This window comes from Sipha flava, unplaced genomic scaffold, assembly GCF_003268045.1.
Source record: "Sipha flava isolate LNK unplaced genomic scaffold, YSA_version1 168_pilon_pilon, whole genome shotgun sequence".
NCBI lineage: Eukaryota > Metazoa > Arthropoda > Insecta > Hemiptera > Aphididae > Sipha > Sipha flava.
The window spans coordinates 458810-480993 of record NW_020271871.1 but is presented as its reverse complement, the minus strand read 5'-3'; the positions used below and the strand labels follow the sequence as shown (position 1 = coordinate 480993).

General features: G+C 28.9%; 2 protein-coding genes across 5 annotated transcripts in view; one reads left to right on the top strand and one right to left on the bottom strand.

The window, feature by feature from the left end:
- Window positions 1–2334: 2334 nt before the first annotated feature.
- LOC112679819 (peptidyl-prolyl cis-trans isomerase CYP95-like) overlaps window positions 2335–22184 on the top strand; it is a 111336-nt gene continuing 91486 nt past the window's right edge. For 2 of the 4 annotated variants that reach the window (XR_003148258.1, XM_025549741.1), the window contains exon 1: window positions 2335–2825. The gene's annotated coding sequence lies outside the window, so the exon portion shown is untranslated. The remainder of the gene's footprint in view (window positions 2826–22184) is intronic. The other 2 variants (XM_025549739.1, XM_025549740.1) reach the window with 2 other exon arrangements.
- LOC112679813 (putative nuclease HARBI1) lies at window positions 8779–9225 on the bottom strand. The gene has a single exon (XM_025549732.1). The coding sequence runs from the start codon at window positions 9223–9225 to the stop codon at window positions 8779–8781; it is 447 nt and encodes a 148-aa protein (XP_025405517.1).

Below are 22184 nucleotides of genomic sequence, written 5' to 3'. Positions count from 1 at the left end.
TTCAGTTTTGGATTCTTAAAAAGATTATTGTTTTAAAGAATATGTCGATTTATTTAACACTAGTATTATATACTATGCTAATTATATTTATTTATAGTTTAGATTGGCAAGGAACATAACTCTAATATATTCAGTATAATTTTCAAAACTTATAATTAATATATTGTTTAATTGAGTAAGGATAAGATTTACTTATACCTAGACGTATTTCCTTAAAAATAATTTTCCCAAGAAATTAAATTTAAAGGTTGCATTTAAAAATTGAGACTTGATATTGCAATATAAATTATGAAATTTTTAAAATATTTAGGCAATCCTAGCTGGCACGCATCTGGATTTTTTTAATGTAAAGATGTCATTTCATACATAATAAAATACCCTTTTGTTACTTATACGGTAAAAATATTATATTTTTTACGACACTTGAATATTATTCTTAGATTACGAGATCATATACTTTTGTTACTAAAAAAATTCTAGACAAAAAAAATAAAAAAGTTTTTCAATTTACATTAGAAGAATAGATTGAAGGTTAAGCTACAAATGAATACTAGTTCAATTTACAAATTTATTATAAATTTTTTTTTCAATGTAATAATCTTTTTTGTTTTTTAAGCTTAAATCACCTTTATAAGGGTTTCCTTTAAGTGATATATATATTTTGACATTCACAAAGTACAGCTGTTCCAATGATTAGTTTTACTGCTTTTAACGATTTTCTTCTGCTTGTTTTATTTTTCTTGTATTTACTATTTTAATCGTTTATTTTTTTGGATTTTTTAAATAAATTAAAAAAAATCATTGCTCGTTGAAACCGCATTTATATGGTACACATGTTATGTTCAGTGAGATAATTTTTTTCTCTTAGTATTCTATCAAGTGGAACAGTAACAAAACTTTTTAGTGTTATATATTTGTCTTTAATACTTTTATTGGCAAATAATAAATAGTATTACAAAAGATGCTATCTTCCCTTTTTTTTTTGAATAAACAAGCTAATTAAATATCCAAAAAATGTTTTATTAAAAAATCTTCTTCTCCTTGCCTTTTTTAATGTGTACACTATAATAAATAAAATAATTTCAAAAAATAATAGATAACTCTAAAAGTTTAATTTTATTATAATCATTACATTTTGTTCTATCTAAGTAATCATAAAACTCAATACTTAATATTTATACTCTTGAAATGTATGTGTATTTTAGCCGATAAATATAGTACATACCAATTTACTATATTTATCGGCTAAAATACACTGTACTTCACTGGAAACTACTTCAGTATTTTTTGTAGTATTGATGGCACTTATTTTTTGGTGTTCATTATTCTACGAGGCAAGACTGCCCGATCCGCTTCTTTTATTATTATTATTCATCGTAATATATGTGATATATCATAACAAAACATATTGGTGCAACACTACACAATATAAGAAATATATAAACAGAACTACAAAATGTACACAATATTTGTGTTTTACAACGAATAATTTTGTTTGAATAACGGTTAAAAATAACATTTTATCCACAATCATAGTTTGTATCATTATAAATATTACTGTAAGTAACAAAAAAGTAAAACTTGTAATATTGAAATATTTATTAAGATTGTTTTTTTATCGATGTTCTGTAAAAAAATTATATATATACATCACACTACGCACGGAGGGAGGGAGGATTTCGATCGTCTCATCACCCCGACTTCCTCGGGGATGAAGTTACTGCAATGCCATGTAAAACTTAAAACAATCCATGATTGTCCACTGGGTGTCAAGACTAATTGTCTGTTGTTGCTCTGTGGCGTACCGCGTACACAAGGGATCTATACCGTGGACTCGGCGTAAAAAGTCTGGAAAGTTTAGAAAAGTAATATGTATCGAAGATCGTATATTTTTATAATACAATAAAGTCTCGGAAAAGAGTGAGTATTATAAAACTGTATTTATCGGTCGTTTTAATGATTATTATTTGCATCCTTTTAAATGTGGCACTTCATCGTTTATATTGTTTGATCCACCCAGCAAACCCGATGTGTATTTAACTCAGTGGCCTGTATTGCTCGGTCAGCGGTGTGATTTTTTTTTTTTTTTTCGAAAAACGTGAAACGGGAAAACAAAAAAAATGTAAAAAGTGAAACAAAAACAACATCACACGACGTGACCACGGTGGTGGAGATGGTGGTGGTGGTCATGCAATCGTGTCGTAAAAGTCGGGGACGGGCATGGGGGGGGGAGGTGAAAGAAAGAAACGCTTGTCACGTGACCTGCGGGGAAACCGCCGATTTTCCCGCTACCAGTCTCTCGGTATATCACAGTCAGTTTTCCCGTCCGCTTTAGCCGCGAAACACGCGCGCCGCGGTGCAATCGTCGTCGTGCTCTCGTCGCGCGCGAATCGCAAACGTCCCGTTCGCGTACAACAGTGTCCACCGATGCTTTGGAAAAGCGTAAACAATACGCGATAAAAAAAAAAAAAAAACGAAAGTCAACAAAATATAATTTTTCCGTCTCGCTATTTTTCAAACAAAAACCAATCGATTCACTGGCGATCACTGCGTAGGTATTTATATAATTATATGTATATTCGTTGCCGACTTAGCTTGAGTTGTGACGACGACACGGCGCGAGTGAACGAGCGAGCGAAACAAGTTCTAACGAAAACGGCATTTGCTTAGGTTTTCGAAACCGTTAGTCGACCACCCATGAGTTTCGTGCATGGTGCGTGCTCGCGCGTCGTCAAACCGTGTGGCGGACGGCACGGAAAACGAGGAGTTCCACTTGTGGCGGCGGCGGAGTTGACGGTGTTTTTCGTGGTGGTGAACACTTAGAGGTAAGCAATACATTTAAAATATTTTATTTGATTAATTGTTTCCGGTGCACGGTGGCGTGACAGCAGGAACATGACCACCAGATCCGAAAAATTGAAAAATTAAAACAACGCGCCCAGTTTTGACCTCTAACCCCCTACTTACCTCCCCCACCCCCCTTCCGTGGCGTATACTAAAAGCGTCGGAGAAGGCTCGAAAATAACATACGCACGTACATGGGCGCCACGAGAAGGTTACAGTGGGATGCACTTGCACCCTTTTGGATTTTAAAAAAATAACATTTGTAGGATAAGTAGAGGATATCATTACTTTTCTAGTGACCATCGAAAAAAACGAAAATTATTTTGTAATGTTATTCAATTTGAAAAAATATTCCTACGTATTTCCCTTAAATGATTTAAGTATTATTTAGACATAAGCGTATATACTATGCATGATGCACCCTCCTAACAGAATTCCTGGCGGTTTCTATGCGCACGTATTATACGTGGCGTAGTGGTACATTGTACGGAATAAAAAACGGTACCGTGACTTGTGTTATATTTACATATGCGGACAAGCGTATTCATGGGGGAAAGGGATAAATATCTCAGCGCTTAATCTTAAGTCCAACCATATATTTTATGTGAATATGGTTTTTAAAACCTGCGTACCTCATCGTTACATTACACCTTACAAGCAATTTTGATATGTTTTCAAATTATAACAACGGTTTAAACGAACGACAGCTTCTGTAAGCTGTAGCAGTGGTGAATGGAGAAGAAGGAGGCTTAAAATCCCTTTCTTTCTAATTAGAGCCGTTTCAGAATTATAGTATTTCCTGAGGAAATATTTAACGGTAGGATGGTTTATTTGTATATTATACGAGTATTTAATAAAAACCAGCATTTAATTAGCGTAAAACGGGAGTGTTACAAAACATGTTGTTTATTTTTACAACTATTCTTAATTTTTTTACCAGTGGAATTATTTGAATGATAGCCACAACAGAAATATTTTAATTCGTCTTTGGTTTTTGGGCACACACTTACAATTAGTAATGTATTCTCGCTATTCGGAGAGTTATATTATTATATATCAATTATTATATTGTTATTATTATTTATTATATATTTATTACATATGTCAAACACATCAATGATCAAACAAAAATTGTTAAAGTACATTGAGCAATGGTGCGTTTTTCTTTAAGTAATAAACTCAGATGTTCTAAATTTCAGTGTTGCAAACAATAATGTTTATACCTTTTTACTTTAATTAATAATTTTTTATGTCTAAGTTTTTTTTTTTTTTTTTTTTTAATTGAACTCAACATTACCCAAAGCGGGTATTCACGTTATATAGGCTTGTTTGCGTGGACAGAATATGTAAACGAGTAAACGATAGAAAATACATAAATATTTACGGCATTAAAGAATTAAATGAGAGCACCATCTTTATTATTAATACATTCATTATTTTACGATCATTTTGAAATTAAATAAAAAACATAACGTATAAAATTAAAAAAAAAAAAAATGATACGCATTTTTTTCTTACGGGATACGGCAGCCGTAAAATACTGTTGTGTAATATTTTACCCTACGTAATATTTCATTCTACACATTGCATTAATCCGTTGTTAGTAATAAAATGTAAAATAATTATATGAGACCATATTAATTCCATTCGTATAAATGGGTATAAAATGTTTGCATAGAACAAATTGATAAGCTTTGGTAAACAAATAAATTTGAACGTTTCGTAAATAAATTCAATTTTGTATTTAAATGTTTTTTCCACCCAATAGTTGATGAGAGCTTGGCTGTAAAAATGTTTCATTTAGTAATAATACTTTTCAATAATATCGTTTGAATAGTGAAAGGAAAGAATAATCCGTGTTATAGTTTTCATTATTTCGCGATACCTTATCGAAATATTTTAGTTTTATCTTAATGTGATTTTGGAACCTCGATGATTTTTAATACTCCGATATTTTCGTTTTACAATATTTTCTTTTTGTTTGTTATTTCTGTATTTCTTATATATATATATATATATAACTATCAATTGGACGTTATTGTTTCAAAATTTTTTATAAAATTATATCAATGTCGGAAGAGTATGAAGGCCAGGATTTATTTTCGAAAATCAATAAATTAGTAGTCTTATTTTTTTACATTACATATTACATAGTAACACCGTCTGTTTGTTTAAAACAGTAAAATTATGAATTTTTATGATTTTCTACCTTTGTATTATATTGATATTAATAGTTTTCCGTGTACAATTTTCGGTGAAACGAATTCATGTATAGGGATGTTTATTTAAGATGGAATATTAAGAAATCGATCCACAACTGAGTTCATTATCTCGTGTATCTATAGCTTAGATATTAATTTTTAAGATAAAGATTCGGAATGTATTTCGATATTCTGGTCTAGTACTACATCATTGATACATAAGCAATGAAGATCAGTAATCTGCCCTTATGATAATCTGACACGTTCTCCAATCCGGCCTTATTCATTTTTGGTAACAGGTTTAGGATTTAGGTAATATAATTGAAAGTGTTCACCGAAGATATTCTAATAAGCATTTATGTTATCTTATAGTAAAATGTTAACAAAAATTGTGCCTGTCTGCGATATATTAGAAATGTATAGTCATGGATAAATATTTGGTTACACATAGATTGATGGACGAATTTACATTTCTTGGCGTTTTTGGTAGGGTATTAACTATGTTTGAGGTAGATATCCCATTTCCCTACCTTAGTTTTATCTCAAATCTACCTATATATGTTGTTTTTTATAATGTTGGTAATATTTCATAATAAAAATTATCTATATGTGTGGCACTTCGAAGTCGATCTTGTATTAACATTTTAAATTTATTTTAAATTCTGTAGTTATGGTAAAAACAAAATATACACAGAAAACTATTTTAATTGAATAATTTGGATATGATTCACTAATGAAACTAGCATTTTTATTCTTGTTATTTTATCTAAAAATTTAATATCGTCTGTGAATGTGTGATTGATGCGTTCAAAATAAATTCAATCCAAATGTCCATATGAGGTTTAAATTGATTATATAATATATTTTTTGATCATGCTAACCGTTCAAATTAAATATACTATATAATCAACGGTTATGATCAGATAAGAAAATAAATAAAAAATATTTACATAAAAATTATTAAACTAAAAATGACAAGAACTAATTTTTATACAGAAATATTTTATTTGTTTCTCGTAAATATGCAATGTTGCAAAATATTTTGTCCAGTTTGATTGAAATAACTATTATAAGATGTAAAATACATATTACAAAAATGAGTTAAAAATGTTTTATCTCATAAACTTGTTATTGAAATATTGATTCTGTACAAAAAAAAGTTGTTTGAAATTAAATATATACATATATAAGAATAAAATTGATGAAAAAATTGTTTTTTCGACTTTTAATATCCGAGTCGAAGAAGAAAATAATACTTAACGAAAAATTATCCGTATCATATTTGTCTATTAATTGAATTATCTTAATATTTTCTGTATTTTAATAACACTATTTACTTAAATTAAACTTTTGTTTGTGGTTTAATGTAATACTATTTAATTTTTATAAAAATTCCATAAGTGTATAAAATATAACTTTGCCAACCTGACCTAATTTAAATCTAACGTAAGAATAAAATCTAATAAAGGTTAACAGTGACGAAGAAATTAATTTTTAGTTGCTACTTAATAAATAATTTCATTATGATTTAAACTTGACAAAATATCTTTGTCCTAGGAAAATTGAATTATAGTATTATTCAAACAAGAATACGATGTTAAAGTTTTCAGAAAATATTATTTATATAATGCTTTTGTGACTAATAGAGTTAATTAAAATTTATATGTGAAATAAAAATAATTTAAAAGATATTATTAATCAAACAAAATTTTGATCAGCTAATAACTGGTTGCAATAATATGTAAGATTTTTCAGTTGATTCGCATCATAAATATTGAACTTCTTCACAAAGACCATTTCTATTTTATTTATTCGTTACACGTTATAATGTGATGGTTTCTAGCCTACACAGAAAAATTAATTAGAATACTTACTCTTATTTAAGTTTTTCCTTTCATAGAGAAGCTATTACATTTAATCGAAGTTTTACCAATGCCAACACAAATGAAATGGTAGAATTATTTAAGACACTAGTTTCAAAGAGTTACAAAATACAAAGTTTTAGAATAATTTTATATTTAGGGTTAACTAAGGCATGAATAATCCAAGTCATGTATTAGCGCTGTAATGTACTAGGCATTCTATCCCACACATGATTGCTTGTTGGAGGCCGCGCACTAAGCAGCCAATGAATCCAGGCTGCGGTAGCCAGTAAAACGTGCACGATGGCACGGCAGCCAACTGGTTGGGCTTGGCCAAAGCAAGACAACGAAAGTATGCATGGCCTAGTATCCGCGCACTAGTCGACGCAGTCAGGTGTATTTTGCATTTTTCACGTCTCTCTCTGTATGGTCACCACGAAATTTCTCGAAGAATGATTGCACTGAAATTGTTGTATAATATAAAAAACGTACCGGATAACTTCGAAGATTCTTAAAATAATTTCGAAACAAGCCCTTTGAGTGCCGTTCCAAAAATAGGAGATGAATCCAATAGTTTTTTTTTTACTCTGCGTTTCTTACGAGACAAAAGGTAAACAGTGACAGCCTCTTCTACGTCTGTTTCGATCGATTGTACGTGTCAGATGGATTACTACGACGGACGACTGATGACTCGACGACCGTTGCGCGTCGGACGACTGTTTGTAAAAACTAGCTATTCAATAGATTAGCTACCCAGTACGTTATTACTCTTAATGTGAACCCAGTAGTAAAAAAAAACCTATTAGTTTTAATCAAAATAAATATAAATGGTTGTGGAATAAAAAATAAAATTATTTCAAGGTTTTGATTTAGTTTTTCCTTATAATTTGGAGCATTATTGAGTAAATCGAAAAAATAAAAATTTAAAGTAATCTAAAGTGTTATCCGTATCCTGATTTTAGTCTGGAATAGGTAGACTCGACCAATTGGGCAAAGCCAACTCGATGTGGCTAACTAGTCATGAGGACAAGTAGGTGCGAGCCGAGTGAACGTTAGACAAGTGGGCAAGAAAATTGTGTTGTATAATCAATATTTATTTTTTAACGAAAAGAAAATATTTATTAAATTATTACGAGTATACAATCTAGAAGGTTATAGACGGCTAACAAAAAGTGCAAACCAATCGTAAAATCTACTATGAACGCCTTGTTGCAGGACATAATTCAACATTAAAATTAAAAAAGTACAGGGATGATGATTGACCTATTTTAATGGTTACTCGAGAGTATCACCACAGAGATACTGTTGAATACCTAAAAGAGATTGCATATAGTTATCAAACGCATTTGTATATTAAAATAAATTAAATTGTTGTAAATATAAAATTAGAATAATAATAATAATAATAATAATAATAATAATAATAATGATAATGTAGATCATTGATTAATTCAAATGTCCTGGGGTCTGTTCCACCAATACACTTTGCAACTTTTCACTTTGCACTTCTCAATTTCTGAAAAATGCAAAATGCAAAGTCTTTTCATTCCATATACGAGAATTGTAAACTTTTCAAATGTGTTAACGTTTTGAAAATTACGTAACCACTTTTCAATTTCTTATCATATTATCTAATAGCTGTTATCGCTTTTTATCATTATGTTACATTTTATATTTTTATTATATTTTCATCATCGTTCGATACTTCGATTTTAATTTTTAAACTTGCTCGTCAATCGTCAAGCGTTTTTATACCTACTCAATTTTAAATTTTATGTTTTGCTAAAATGACGAAATAACTAAAAAATCAAAATAAATTGGCATTATTAAAAGCAATCCGAGAAAAGAAATACAGTTCGACAGTTTCAACTCTACAAACAATAGTTCAAACATGGAAATCTTTCTTTAAGAATTCCACAACTACACTCTATTAATCGACGTGTAAATTTGTGTTTGCGGTTGAACCGTTGTTCGATTTCATCATTCGAGTTTTGATGACGTGGCGGAATAAGCCATTCTTTCAATGCATATGCATTATCTCCTAATAGGACTGCCCCAGGAAATGGTTGCCAACCACTCTCAAAAGTAACAAATATACTAGTGTTTCTTAATACTCTGGCATCGTGTACGCTTCCAGGCCACTTTGCATATAATGCATAAAATACATGGTTTGGACCACAAACCATTGTCACATTGATTGAATGTTTGCCATGTCTATCTATAAATTGTTCTTCGTTTATACTTGGTGCATCAATATTTACTAACGTGCCAACAATACAGCCAGCTATACATGGAAAACCACCTTTGTCAAGGAACATCGTAGGTATTTTAATGGGATTATTAGGCCACTTAACAATATTTGAAAACATGTGGGTAAAAACTGCATTAATAACCCTTTGAACACATCTACTGACAGATGAAGTTGATATTCCACGTGTAGCTCCTATACCATGTTGTTGTGCACCATTTCCGAGCTAGTCAATGTCGTCAATAGTTGATGTTCTGTGGTGATTGCTTTATTCCGTTTACTCGTATGAGTTAGAATAGATCCAATCTTACTTAAAATAAACGCTATTTGATTTTTTGTTAGTCTGAAACATTGACGGTACTGACGGTCACATAATTCGAAGTACACTCGATCTCTATATACTGGCTAAGATCGCCTTTCATCATAAATATCATCATTTATGAGCCATTCTAATCGTAAAATAATTGAAAATGCTACTTAATTTTAGTTGAGATTAAGTACTACTAAAGACTCAAGTGAATCTTGATAAATTTAATTATTAAAAAAAAAAAATTATAACTTTGTACATTTTTATAGAGTAAAATTTGTCTGCATTTTTTATCAATGTTTAATGAAAAGTCTTAAAGCTTTTCATCAAAAAATATAATTTTGAAATGAAAACATAGAAAACATAATGAAAAGTGGTGAAAATTTTATTCTTAAGTTTGCATTTTTCATTTTTCATTTTCACTTTTTGGTGAAAAGTTGCAAAGTGTATTGGTGGAACAGGCCCCTGGACTCCACTACTTCTTGCGCCAAGCTGATGGTGTCCAGTTGGACGCGTCAAGTTGGTAGTGCCAACTTGTTCCATTCTATCTTGATTTTGGTTTAAAAAGTGACTTGTATTAAATTGTTATAAAGATTAACATTTATAAAAAAGAGAGGAGAAAAAAAATTTTAAACTCATAAAATTCTTCGTGTTTCTCAAGGTTTATAATAAGAGTAAAGTCATAAAATTTAATTTATTTTAAAATAAACTATTATCGAGGATAGTATAGGTATACAGGAATATTATTGGGTATGTTATCTTGATAAACAGTGTATAATAAACTATATTAAGTGTATGAATTTCGATTTTAAGAATAAAAATTTATCATATTTCTGGTCAAAGTAAGTATAGTTTAGTTTTTAAGTTTTTTGATGCAGATTTACTAATGATGATTCTTATAGATAATTTATACTATAAAAATGTTTTTCTTATATCAACTAAATATGGGTTTAGTTGAGTAATGTATGAAATAGTGAAAATATCCTTTATTTACTTAAAATGTCTCGTTTTGTAACCAGAATAATTAACTGTATATGATTTTTTTTAGGTCTTATGATTGAATAGCATAAATTCGTTTAATTTTATGTTTGTTTTATTTGTATTTTTGTTAAGAATAATTTATTTAAAGTTATATTATATAAGGCAAGATGAACAAATAATAACGTGTAAAGGTGATAATAGTGATAATTTTGTGTAATGAATATATCGAATTAAGATCGGTGTAAAATATGCGTGAGAAGAAATTTGGTATATTGTTAAAATATTAAAAGTTATGAGTGAGCGAATTGTGTAAACTCTTTCATTCCAATCATTTTTAATGGGTTATTATAGACAGAAGTGTATCGACATTAATCGCGTATTTTAATTTTGGAAATCTGAGAATCTTTTAATATTGCTTTCTTTTTACTGTGAGTATATTCGCTGATAGTAACACATTTCATCATTGAATCACATCTATAATATTTCCTGTACTCGTATTCGAATTATGTGTATTAATTGAAACGACGATCGTACACGAAAAAACCACTCGCTTATTATAATCCGTTTACACTGACCACGGCGATTATTGAGACTTGAACTCGTATATTATTTAGCATGATAAAATGTACAAGTCGAAAGGCACACAAGGAAAATCACCGGGTGTGTCTTTACATAATATTCTGTTCACGTGACGAATTCTGAACTTTGTGACACATCAAATCGAATAGAATCGCAAATATAATATGAAGAATTAATAATGTATGTATATATGGATGTTTTGAAAACCTATGAACGATTTATACGTAAATTTTGACCTTTTATTGATTGGTCTAATGATTTTTGTGGACGTGTTTTGGCACATCGCCACGTTGTTTTGTATACGTGTTAGTATGTGAAAAAATATTATGAAAAAGTTTGTATGGTTCACGAGGAGTTGGCACCAAAAATTATATCATTTTAATTACAATATTAATAATTTATTCCTTGTGCGTATAATTATCATACGTTTTCGCATAAAACCGTATCGTATTTTCAATTTTGTTAGATTTTCTAACCTAGGCGTAGTTCTAGATAGATCACCAACATACAAAGTACACTGTGAAAAAACGAAAATGAAAATCAATACGAGGAATAGGTTATTGCGTAAGCTGGTCGGATCCGCGTGGGGTGCCAAATCGCATGCATTGAGAGTTACAGCTTTAACACTTTGTTTCTCAACCTGCGATTTAGCAAGTCAAGTGTGGGGAAGCCCTGCACACACAAAACAAATAGGCATAGCTCTGAATGAGACATGTCGACTAATCACAGGATGCTTAACAAATATACCAGTAAATAAACTGTATACCCTATTTGGAATAGCCCCACCTGAAATTTGACGGTCCGTATAAGCCGAACGGGAGCAAACAAAAGTGACGAATGATGACCAGTACATAATGCATGGACTGCAAGAAGGCAAATGCCGACTTAAGTCAAGAAATAGTTTTATGAAAAGAACAAAATGGATTACGAGTAACCCCAAAGATGAGAGAGTCGAGAGATGGACGGAAAAAATGGGAGACGAAACAGCATGGATAATGCCAACGGAAAACCTCGCTCCCGGATACAACAATAGTTGGATAGTATGGAGAAGCCTAAACCGACTATGAACAAAAGTAGAACGCTGTAAAGCCAATCTGAAAAAAATGGGGCTATCTAAAAGACTCACCGGCGCTATGTGAGTGCGGCGAGGAAAAGACAATGGATCACCTACTGATATATCGTGAATGCCCAATTACTTGCAGCGAAAAAGACCTCGCGGTGGCAAACCAGAAAGCAATAGACATGGCTAAGTACTAGTCGAATGGTATATGACAAATTCTGATAGCGGAAACTCAAAATACTAAAGAAGTTACCAATAAACGGTCTATTCACTACACTATAGTTCGTGTATACCTATAATATTATAATTTTATTTTATTTTTATTTTTATTTTATTTGTTTTATTTAATCTATTTTTAAATGTTTACTGTGAGTTCTATTTTATGTTAATCTATTGTATTCCAGTGTACTGCAGCCTAACACGATATAAATAAATAAAGCGGGTGGTGTGACGCGCGAATGCCATCCCGTGTTCGCAGTGTTTTATAAACACTGCGTCTCAGACATCAAACGAATAATTTATAGAACTGCGAAATATTTTACCGCGATCATTACAGAAGCGGAACGTCGCGTAGTTAGATATTAATTATGGATCGGTTAAATTCGTGTTTTGATTTTTCTCACGCGACTGTACTAAAAGCATATTGTGTTTAAGTGGTGCGACATTATTATAAAGAGATCCGAGGTCATGGCCCAATATATAATATTTCTAATGTGTTACGCGTAGATGAAGGCTTTTAAGGTTTTTTATTTAATGGTCGTGAAAATGTTGTAATATGTTATCGATTCCACAATCATGTTCAATTTGTTGCTCCTGCATCTCATCAACATTGATGTATGAGTAAATTTAAAACGAAATAGAAAAACTAAGCCCATTTTCAATGTTTACAAAAATTATTAGCCGGCACTATACGTAAGACGTAAACAATTTATTGCGAGTGTGGTTTAATTTAGTTTTGATGAAAATCCATACATTATTAGTACAATGGTCGCCGCTTATTGGACTCACAGTTAATTGACTCATTCGCCTAATAGACTCAAAATGGCTGGTCCAAATTTGCACATAAACACATACATATACATATACGAGTACACATAGACAAAAATTCGTCTATTCGACTCACACTCCGGTTAATAGGGTCATTTGAAAATTAGATAGATTAAGAAAATATGTACATACAGGTACATTGAACTAATGTATTATAAATGCTGTTATAAGTTGGTACCAGTAAGGATTGATATTGAAAAAGAAGTCTAAAATACTGAACTCGGAACCGAGGAAGAAATATGTGGTGAAATACAGTCAAAATGGCCAAAACAAAATGTGGCTGGTGGTAGTCAGGAAGAGGAACCTTATGAGAAACCACCATCAACTAAACAAATTCTACATAGAGGGATTCAGCAAAGTGGTGATTTTGACGTATCAAGCCACATAAATCCTATGCAGATATGATTATTAAGTTGGTCGAAGAAAAGAAAATCCAATCAACCCTGGATGTATTTTTATCAAAAAACTAATTAGATTTTACATATATATTTTATTATTTTATTTTTAAAGCGTAACTAGATTTTTATTTTTATGCACACATTGAATTTTCATAAATATTTTTTAAGTTATTAACTTTTTTAATTTTAAGCATTTTTTAAATTTTTTTTGGTCATTCGCCTTATTGATTCATTCGGTTAATGGACTCAAATGGTCAGGTGAAGTGAGTTTATTTGTCGTTAACGATTAAAAAGAAAATGAAAGCATAGAATAACTTGTGGCTACTGTTTGGATTACGATATATACAATAAATAAATGTGACCTTTCTGAGAGTGCTTTCAAAACTTTAACAATAATGTGGTGAACTAGTTGGAATTTAAATTCAACTTTAAAAGTTAAAACCTTTGCAAAATAGAAAAAAAAAAAATGAAAAGAATTAAATCTTTTGATTGTAAGTGGTGAATAAAATTGCATAGTATACATAGCTTTTCGTTAGTTTTCCAAACCATATGGTTAATAGTTATACTTAATCGACAAATTTAGTATATTTGTATTTTAATATATTATGTTGAATTCATACTTGAATAGCAATTGTACTAGATCAATCGAGCGAGTTCATTGATTGAAACTATTTAATTAATAACGATAAATTATAAGAATTGTTTTTTCCGTGGTTTTAGGATGCTGTCGTAATATTTAAATGACCTTTTAAATTAAACATGACCGCTTTTATTTTAATTTCAAAATATTTAAAATAAGAAAAAAAAATAACTTTGATAAATATGTTATGAGTTATTAGAAAATAAATGTAAAAAAATGTAGGTTTGGAATTGAAGTAGATACTGTATAAGATATTATGATGGAATCATTATAAACATTGTGTGAGTCGAGATTTGAATCCGGTTTACCTAGAAATCCATGGATTATGGGACACATGTTACAGAGTAAGTGTATTTGAAAAAAAAACCGTAGCAGGTGAATACTACAGCAGTTTTTTGAGTACGGTACATATACACATCCCCTCATTTACTAGCGTGTTGATATCACGAATGTCACCGAGGGAAAATGAAATCCCGAGAAACTGCATTTGCCGATTTACCGTGAAAATGTGAAACCGTTTAGGTCTGGGCACATGAGGAAGGTTGTACTATTGATGAGTGATATCAGATGATGTGTGTAATATCGGATTCAGAAAACATAATATATAATACAATAGTGCAAAGGTTATATTATATTATATGTTTTATGTATTTTTCCGAAACGAGTGAATGAATATTGTATTTATACCGAGTATACTTTTCCGAACGAACTGTTTTCCGTACTTTGTTTGCTTCAACATTCGTAGGTACTGGTTATAGTTTTTTTTCTTTGTCTTTCGACAAATTGGTCATTAGAATCGACCCCGTAGTCGTCCACAAGCTGTTTGAGCAGTGTGTACACATCTATAAAAGAGAAACATGGTTTTTTTATTTCTACGTTTTCCCTCGGGTAAGGAGGGTGATATGTTATTTGAATAGTTTTAATTCTACATTTGATGTATACATACATACACACAGTGTAGGTACACGTGTCCTTGTAAAGTGAATGAAATACCTACCATGTATTCGTATATTATGTACGAGTATATAATTTTTGTTCTATTTTTTTTCTTTGCACAAATGTGCCTTTAATATTATTGTTGATATTAATAAATAGTCGGAAATTATAATACCTTAAAAAACGGAAAAAACTTAAAAACAGAACATGCTGCTGGTGAACTTTCAAGTACAATTTCATTGATTTAACCTCATTGATTTAGTTGTATGGAGGGAAATATGATTACTTAAAAAAAAGGTCTCGTTTGAAAGTTTATATTTTACAAAAATGTTAATGAACAAAGCGTCATAATTAAATCGTTATATATGTTAATTTTAATTCTATAAATATTTATATAAATATAAATTAATATGCTCCTAAAATTAAACAACCATTTGATACAAACATTTGTTTGTTATTCATAAAATAGTACTCTCTAAGTGTTAAACAAATTATTTTTCATAAGTCAGTTAAACTTATTCTGTGAGAACTAATAAATATAGTTGTACACCGATTGAATATTTTATAAGCATATATATTTCTTACAAATAAATGATTTTTCTAATAAGTCTAAAAACCTACAGAGAAGTATTTTTCTGTCACTCTCAGTCATAGTTATCAGTTTTTTGAAGTACATTCAGAATATTATAGTGAGTATTTTTGAGTTGCTTTTTGTTGTATCTAGTTAAATAATTTTTAAGTTGCATGTTTTGTTCTTATATATAGAGTTATATACACAACATGAAAATAAAAAGTTTGAGAATATAATATTTAAGCCTATTCAAAATTTGAATTTGAATTTCAAATTGAAGGTGAAAAATATATGGTAACTCTGTATATTTGTAGGATTATATTTTATTTTAAAATATGTTTACGAACAGCGAACATTTTGAATAAATTATTATTTATTTATACATTATTTGACTCGAAAAAAAATGAAAAAAATTGTAAAGGAGAAATTCATGTGTTTAATAATTAGTTGAAAATACATTTATTTTTTGTTATAGTATATTTTATGCCTGGTTATTCATTATTTTTTATCTCATTTATAAATTAGAATTTTAAGTATTATAAGTATATTTTATTATATCAAAGAGTAAAAATTGTTTATTATAAATTTAATAAAATATTTTCACTGCATCCTATTGTATTTTTAAAGTTTCCCTTAGGTTTAAATACTATTTATTACATTAATAATTTATATGTTAGAAATATAAAATATAAAATTAAATATTAATAATTCATTTGAAATTTGAATAAAGTGTTACTAATATAAATGTTGTTGAGTATTGAGTCAAATATTTTCTAAATAAATTAGGTAATACTATTAAAAATAATCGTACAGAATCTAAAAAATGCCCCTAAATTTTACATTTTTACTGTCGTAGTTTATGTCAGTTATTTTAATTTTGAAGTCTTTGGATGAAAATGTTGTCATATGTTTTCGTTTCCACCGATTTGGAATTATCAATAAATGTCTTGTTCAAATAGGTGGATTTAATCATGTCTTTAAAAGCCTAAAATAAAATAAAAATACTGATTTATTACGTACATAAACATTTTTTTTTTATACATCCGATTGTCAAAATAATGTTTCAATGCTCTTATCGAATGATTAAGCAAAGCACAAAAAATATGTTCCTGTATTATTTATATTATTTATTTACATTGAATGACATGAAAAACGTTGTGATAAAACTGTGTTTTAAAAAGAATTTGAAGTACTTTAGATTTTTATTATCAAAATATTTCTTTCTAAAAAAAAAAAAAATGTTATCACCTTATACGTACAGTCATTTACTTTGAAAATAGAGTGGTACGTTTTTCGGAATAAGACTTTACTTAGAGTGGATCACCATACGTTTTTTTAAGATAATATGTTATTCTTTTAAAAAATAAAATTGATTATTTTTTACTCGACTTATTTTCAAAATGTTTAAAATGTAAAGTGCAATTTCATGGAATAAAAATGTTTTATTATGGTATTAATAATGATATCCAATTAAATGTATGATTTATATTTGTATAGTCAAAAGAAAAAAATATCATGTGATAATTATACTGGACACCTTATCGAATATTGGATTTCTGTGTTACTTAAATAATATCGCCAAAGTATTACTCAATATTTTATTTTTACTTTTATAGCGAAGTAATATACTTGTATTTATATCATTGTCCGATATAAGTAATCGATATTAGTTATATAACAAGTATAAATTCGGAATCAATAATTTAATTCATTAAATTATTTAATATAATATATTTTAAACATTGAATATTTTATTTGGTATAATTATTCTTCAAATATTTTTATATACTTTTCTTTAAAATATTCTTGCTTCACTAAAGCCAAAAATTAAAACCGTTATTACAAAGGTTTAAAAATTATACAACTTTTAATTAAATTAAAATATAACTTTTTTCTTATGTTTATGTTTTTAAAGAATTTTGTTTTTTAATGAATATATCATTATCCATAATAAGTGATAAAACGACTAGCTGATGTACATTTTTGTACAGTATAATATTATGGTTGAAATATAATTTACGTGACATAGTCCAAGAAAAATTATTGTAGTATAATTGTGTTCTCATATTTAAACTTGATATTAATTTAAGAACTTAATCAATAATATAATTATTATACTATAAAGTTACCGTTATTAAAATTTAATTTAATTGTGAAATATATTATTTTAAGCTATAATATTTTTCACGAAAAAATAAAAAATAATTTTTAATTCGTTTCGCGAACATAATATCGATAGCAAATAAAGTGGCACAACTCGACATTTTTAAGTTTATTAAATATCATTGCAACAATTTTAGAACAAAGTTTTTGAAATTGGTTATTGTCTATTTAAACCACAGTTTCAACAATTATCTTGAATGCGTTAAATCATAGAAACGTTTATAATTATATATAATTATATCTGAATAAAGAAATATGTTTTTGTGAATGCTCAGGGCTCAAAATCAATGCTATTTATTCTTTTATAGATTCGTTGTTTAATATTGATATCCTATCAACTTACTAAATGTGTTACATCTACTTAGTGAAATCGTTCATATTCTATATAATTATATAAAAAGAGATCAAACTTTTTTTCTTTTTATTTTACTTTATTTTGTATTCATAATCGGTTGCGAGTACATAGCTTGAATAATAAGTGAATTTGATGAGATATTATTTGTTTGATATGAAGGACGGATTAAAATTACCTTCTAGTGAAGGTATTTTCACAGTTAAAAAAATGTTAGAATCAAACCATGTTAAGAGAAAAAATTATAAGAAAAAATAAATAAATAAATAAAAATAAACAAAACTAAATATAAAAAAAAAAGAACAAAGATAATATTTTTTGGGTTGATTTACTAGATTGGTCTAGACCAGTGGTTTTCAACCTATTTATCAATGCGGCACACTTCATCTCCAACAAAATTTTCGTGGCACACCAATCCATATTTTATGTGAACCATATTTTATATATATATATATATATGTATATTATTTACAGTCTACTCTATTAGAGGGTTATTTATTGTGAAATATATTAATACAATCAATCGATCAAGAAAGCTGCGACGGGCATACTTACAATAAATAATATTATATGTATCTACAATTGGTTTGATAAGTTTTCATTTCGAATATCAATACTAAGCTGGTAAATACATACTTATAAAACAATTTATAGATTTATCGTGGCACATTTAAAGGGCGCTCGTTGTACACTGATGTGCCGCAGCATACTGGTTGGGAACCACTGGTCTAATAAGTCCCTATACCATCGCCTTTTCAACCTTTTTTGTGGATTACCGTGTATATTTTTAAACACAAGATCTTTGATTAAAGGATTTGTATGGTTTTGTAAGTTAAAGTTAACGCTTGTAAAAAACGCTTGTAAAAGGTCTTAGCTACATCGTTGACAGGAAAGATGGCAAGATAATTATGTAAGGATTGATTTGACACGTAGAAGGGTGCTTTGGTTATAGTATGGAAGATTTTGTACTGGAAACCATGGATACGGTTGATATTTTCAGGTATTGCGAAGCCCCATAATTAGATTACGTACGTCCAAATTGGTTTTAAGAAGAGTTTGTAGATAAGTACTTTAATAGATAATTTGATATGATGGGAAGTTAGGAGAGTATTGAGAAGACGAATATGATCATTTAGGGATTAGAGCTTGTTGCGTAAATGTGAAGCCCAGGTAAAACGTTGGTCAATGGTGATGCCTGGGTATCGAATGTATGGTACGACAGGTAGAGTTTGTTCATTATAGATAATAGTATAATTATAATATAATTATATAATTGTCTTTGATATTTGGTATCGATGGTAGTGTTAATTCCTATGCTGAGGTTTGGATGTTGGATATTAAAAGATTCACTGCGTCATCAATGTCAGCTGTGGTTTTCAGCCGGACTTTTAGACTAGTTTTATGTAGGATTGATTTTTGGAAATTTCCCCAGTTGATTTGGAAATCTAACGGTGGTGCGTTTATTGGTTGGACAGATTCTGGAAATCTATTTTGAGCAAGATGGTCGAATGATCTGAGCATGGAGCGTAAAGGTTTATGATCGAAGAGTACAACAAGAGATCGAACTTTCCAATATTATAATAATTTATGAAAATATCGTCTGTTGAAATCAAAAGTAGTATGATGATGTTATAAAAGTTTAGATGAATATTATATATACCTATGTTTAATGCAATTGCAAACTTAAGTGATGAAAATGATTACGTCTTTGGCGTACAAAATAACCTATCATCTAGAATAACCTATTAATTGTAGAAAATTTAACTGTGAGTAGATGTCGGAGTTCAAATTATGTTACCAAAAAGTGTTTCTCAAGTAAATGTTTGTTTTCCAAATCATACTTAAAATTTCTTTCTTATTGTTTGTAGATGAATATCCTTTTTTGTTTTGTTATTTGTTGAATTAAAAGTCAATGATAACAACATTTTGCGGAGTATTCCACAAGGATTTGAATGGAAGATTTATAATTATAATAAAGTAAATAAAAAAAATGCAAACTGATATGTGTTAAGTTTTGATAAAAAGTTACGAACATATTATTTTAACTTCTTTCGTCAGTTATTAAATTTATAAATCATTAAACATTTTTTTGAACTATGATAGAAATTATGTAAATCTGAGTGTAGGGCCTTTAGATATTTGCATGTGTCATTCATCGCATCTACCGGATAAGTACATTTTCGGATTTAATTAAATTAATCAACAATTTTTTTTTTTAAGGCAAGCATTTACTTAATTTTTTCATTTTAAATGCATTTTATTTTTATATTTAGGTTATACTATTAAATAGTGACAATTTCTACTAAAGACTGAGTAAAAATATAAATAACAATTATATTTTTATTTATTTATATTGTTAATTTTTATGACTGTAATGAGAAAAAAAATTATAATACATTTATTCACGATTCTATAGAATTTATAGGATATTATATAGTAGCTGTCAGTAGCTATTACAACAGGGATCGGTGACAGATCGATTTCAGATTTTTTCAGAAAAAAAAATATATATTTTTTTTTGTAAATTTTTTATCTTAATTCAACCCATGAATATAAAATATAATACTAACAATAGTATAGTATAGTAATAATAGCTATAGTTCTTATACATAGCAGAGATCGCCAACTTTAAAAGCATTGTGATCGATTTCTGAATTTTTCTATGTCGTCACGATGGTTAGGACTCGTTTGCGCACATATTAATATATTTATTAAATTTATGACAACTCGTTTGCGCAAAAAATTGTGAACAATGGAAACTTGCTTGTAGGTACGGTTTTGGGTATACAGGGTGTTTTAAAGTATAATGATTATTTTCAATCATGGTTTCCCATCAATTGTCATCTATCTGTAATAGGGATCTTATAATCGCAATTTCTGTGCTCACTCATTAAATAAGTCGTGTGGGATAAGCTTTAATCTTTATTGCTTTATTTCTAATCTAAAACTATTTTTGTTAAATTATTTCTTATAAGTTATAACAAATCTGTTAATTTTCGTTTAGTCTCCAGTTTTGGCGAAATAATGATGAACGCTATTTTTTTTAACACGGAGAGTAAAACGTTGTATAGTGTTGCATAATTTTAAATTTCGAGAGTATAAGAAATTAAAAAATGGAAATTTCAATTTTCAGTGTACTAATAAACTTTGTAATGCTAGTGTAATTTTAAGCAATAACAATGACCAAATTGTTGACCAATCTAAAAGTTCAGAGCATAACCATGAGGTATATTGAGATCAAATTATATCTAGAGATATTGTAAGGAGCTCGTTAAAAAGAAAGGTAGAAAATGATCTACATACTCGTCCAAACAAATAAATACACCAAGAGTTAAAAAATAGTAACGTTGCTGAGAACATGGAACATGGTGATTTGAAGCTGATACGTCGTTCAATATATGATGTACGAAAAAACATTTTCCCACACTACCATCAAACTATGACGAGTCTTTAAAGCAACTTTTAGAAATGAAACAAACGTTGTTGTATAAAGGTACTTAATCAATTTTATTTTTCAAGCGATGATAATTTTATTATTTTATTTACTTGTAAAAATAACTTGGAAATGCTTTCTAATAATGAACACGTGTTTGGTGATGGAACTTTTACTTATGCGCCAAAAAATTTCATACAATACATGCTTATACAAATTATTATTATTTATCAGTAGTATACTGTTTTTTAAAAAATAAACATGCATCAACATATGCGTCCATGTGGAAAACCATAATGAACTTGTCAATGCAGTTATTAGGAAAAAACTTAAGTGTAAAAATATTTCAAGCAGATTTTTAAAAAGCTGCATACAATGCTGTTCTTCAGAGTTTTTCACAGTGTAAAATAGTTTGCTGTAAATTCCATTTAGAACAAAGTTGGTTCAGACGTTTGCAGAAAAATAAAAGTTTATTTAAAGAATACTCAAATGATTCTGAAGTAGGAAGGTGGCTTAAATATATTTTCGGTTTACCATATTTGGACCCTAATGGCGTTTCGGA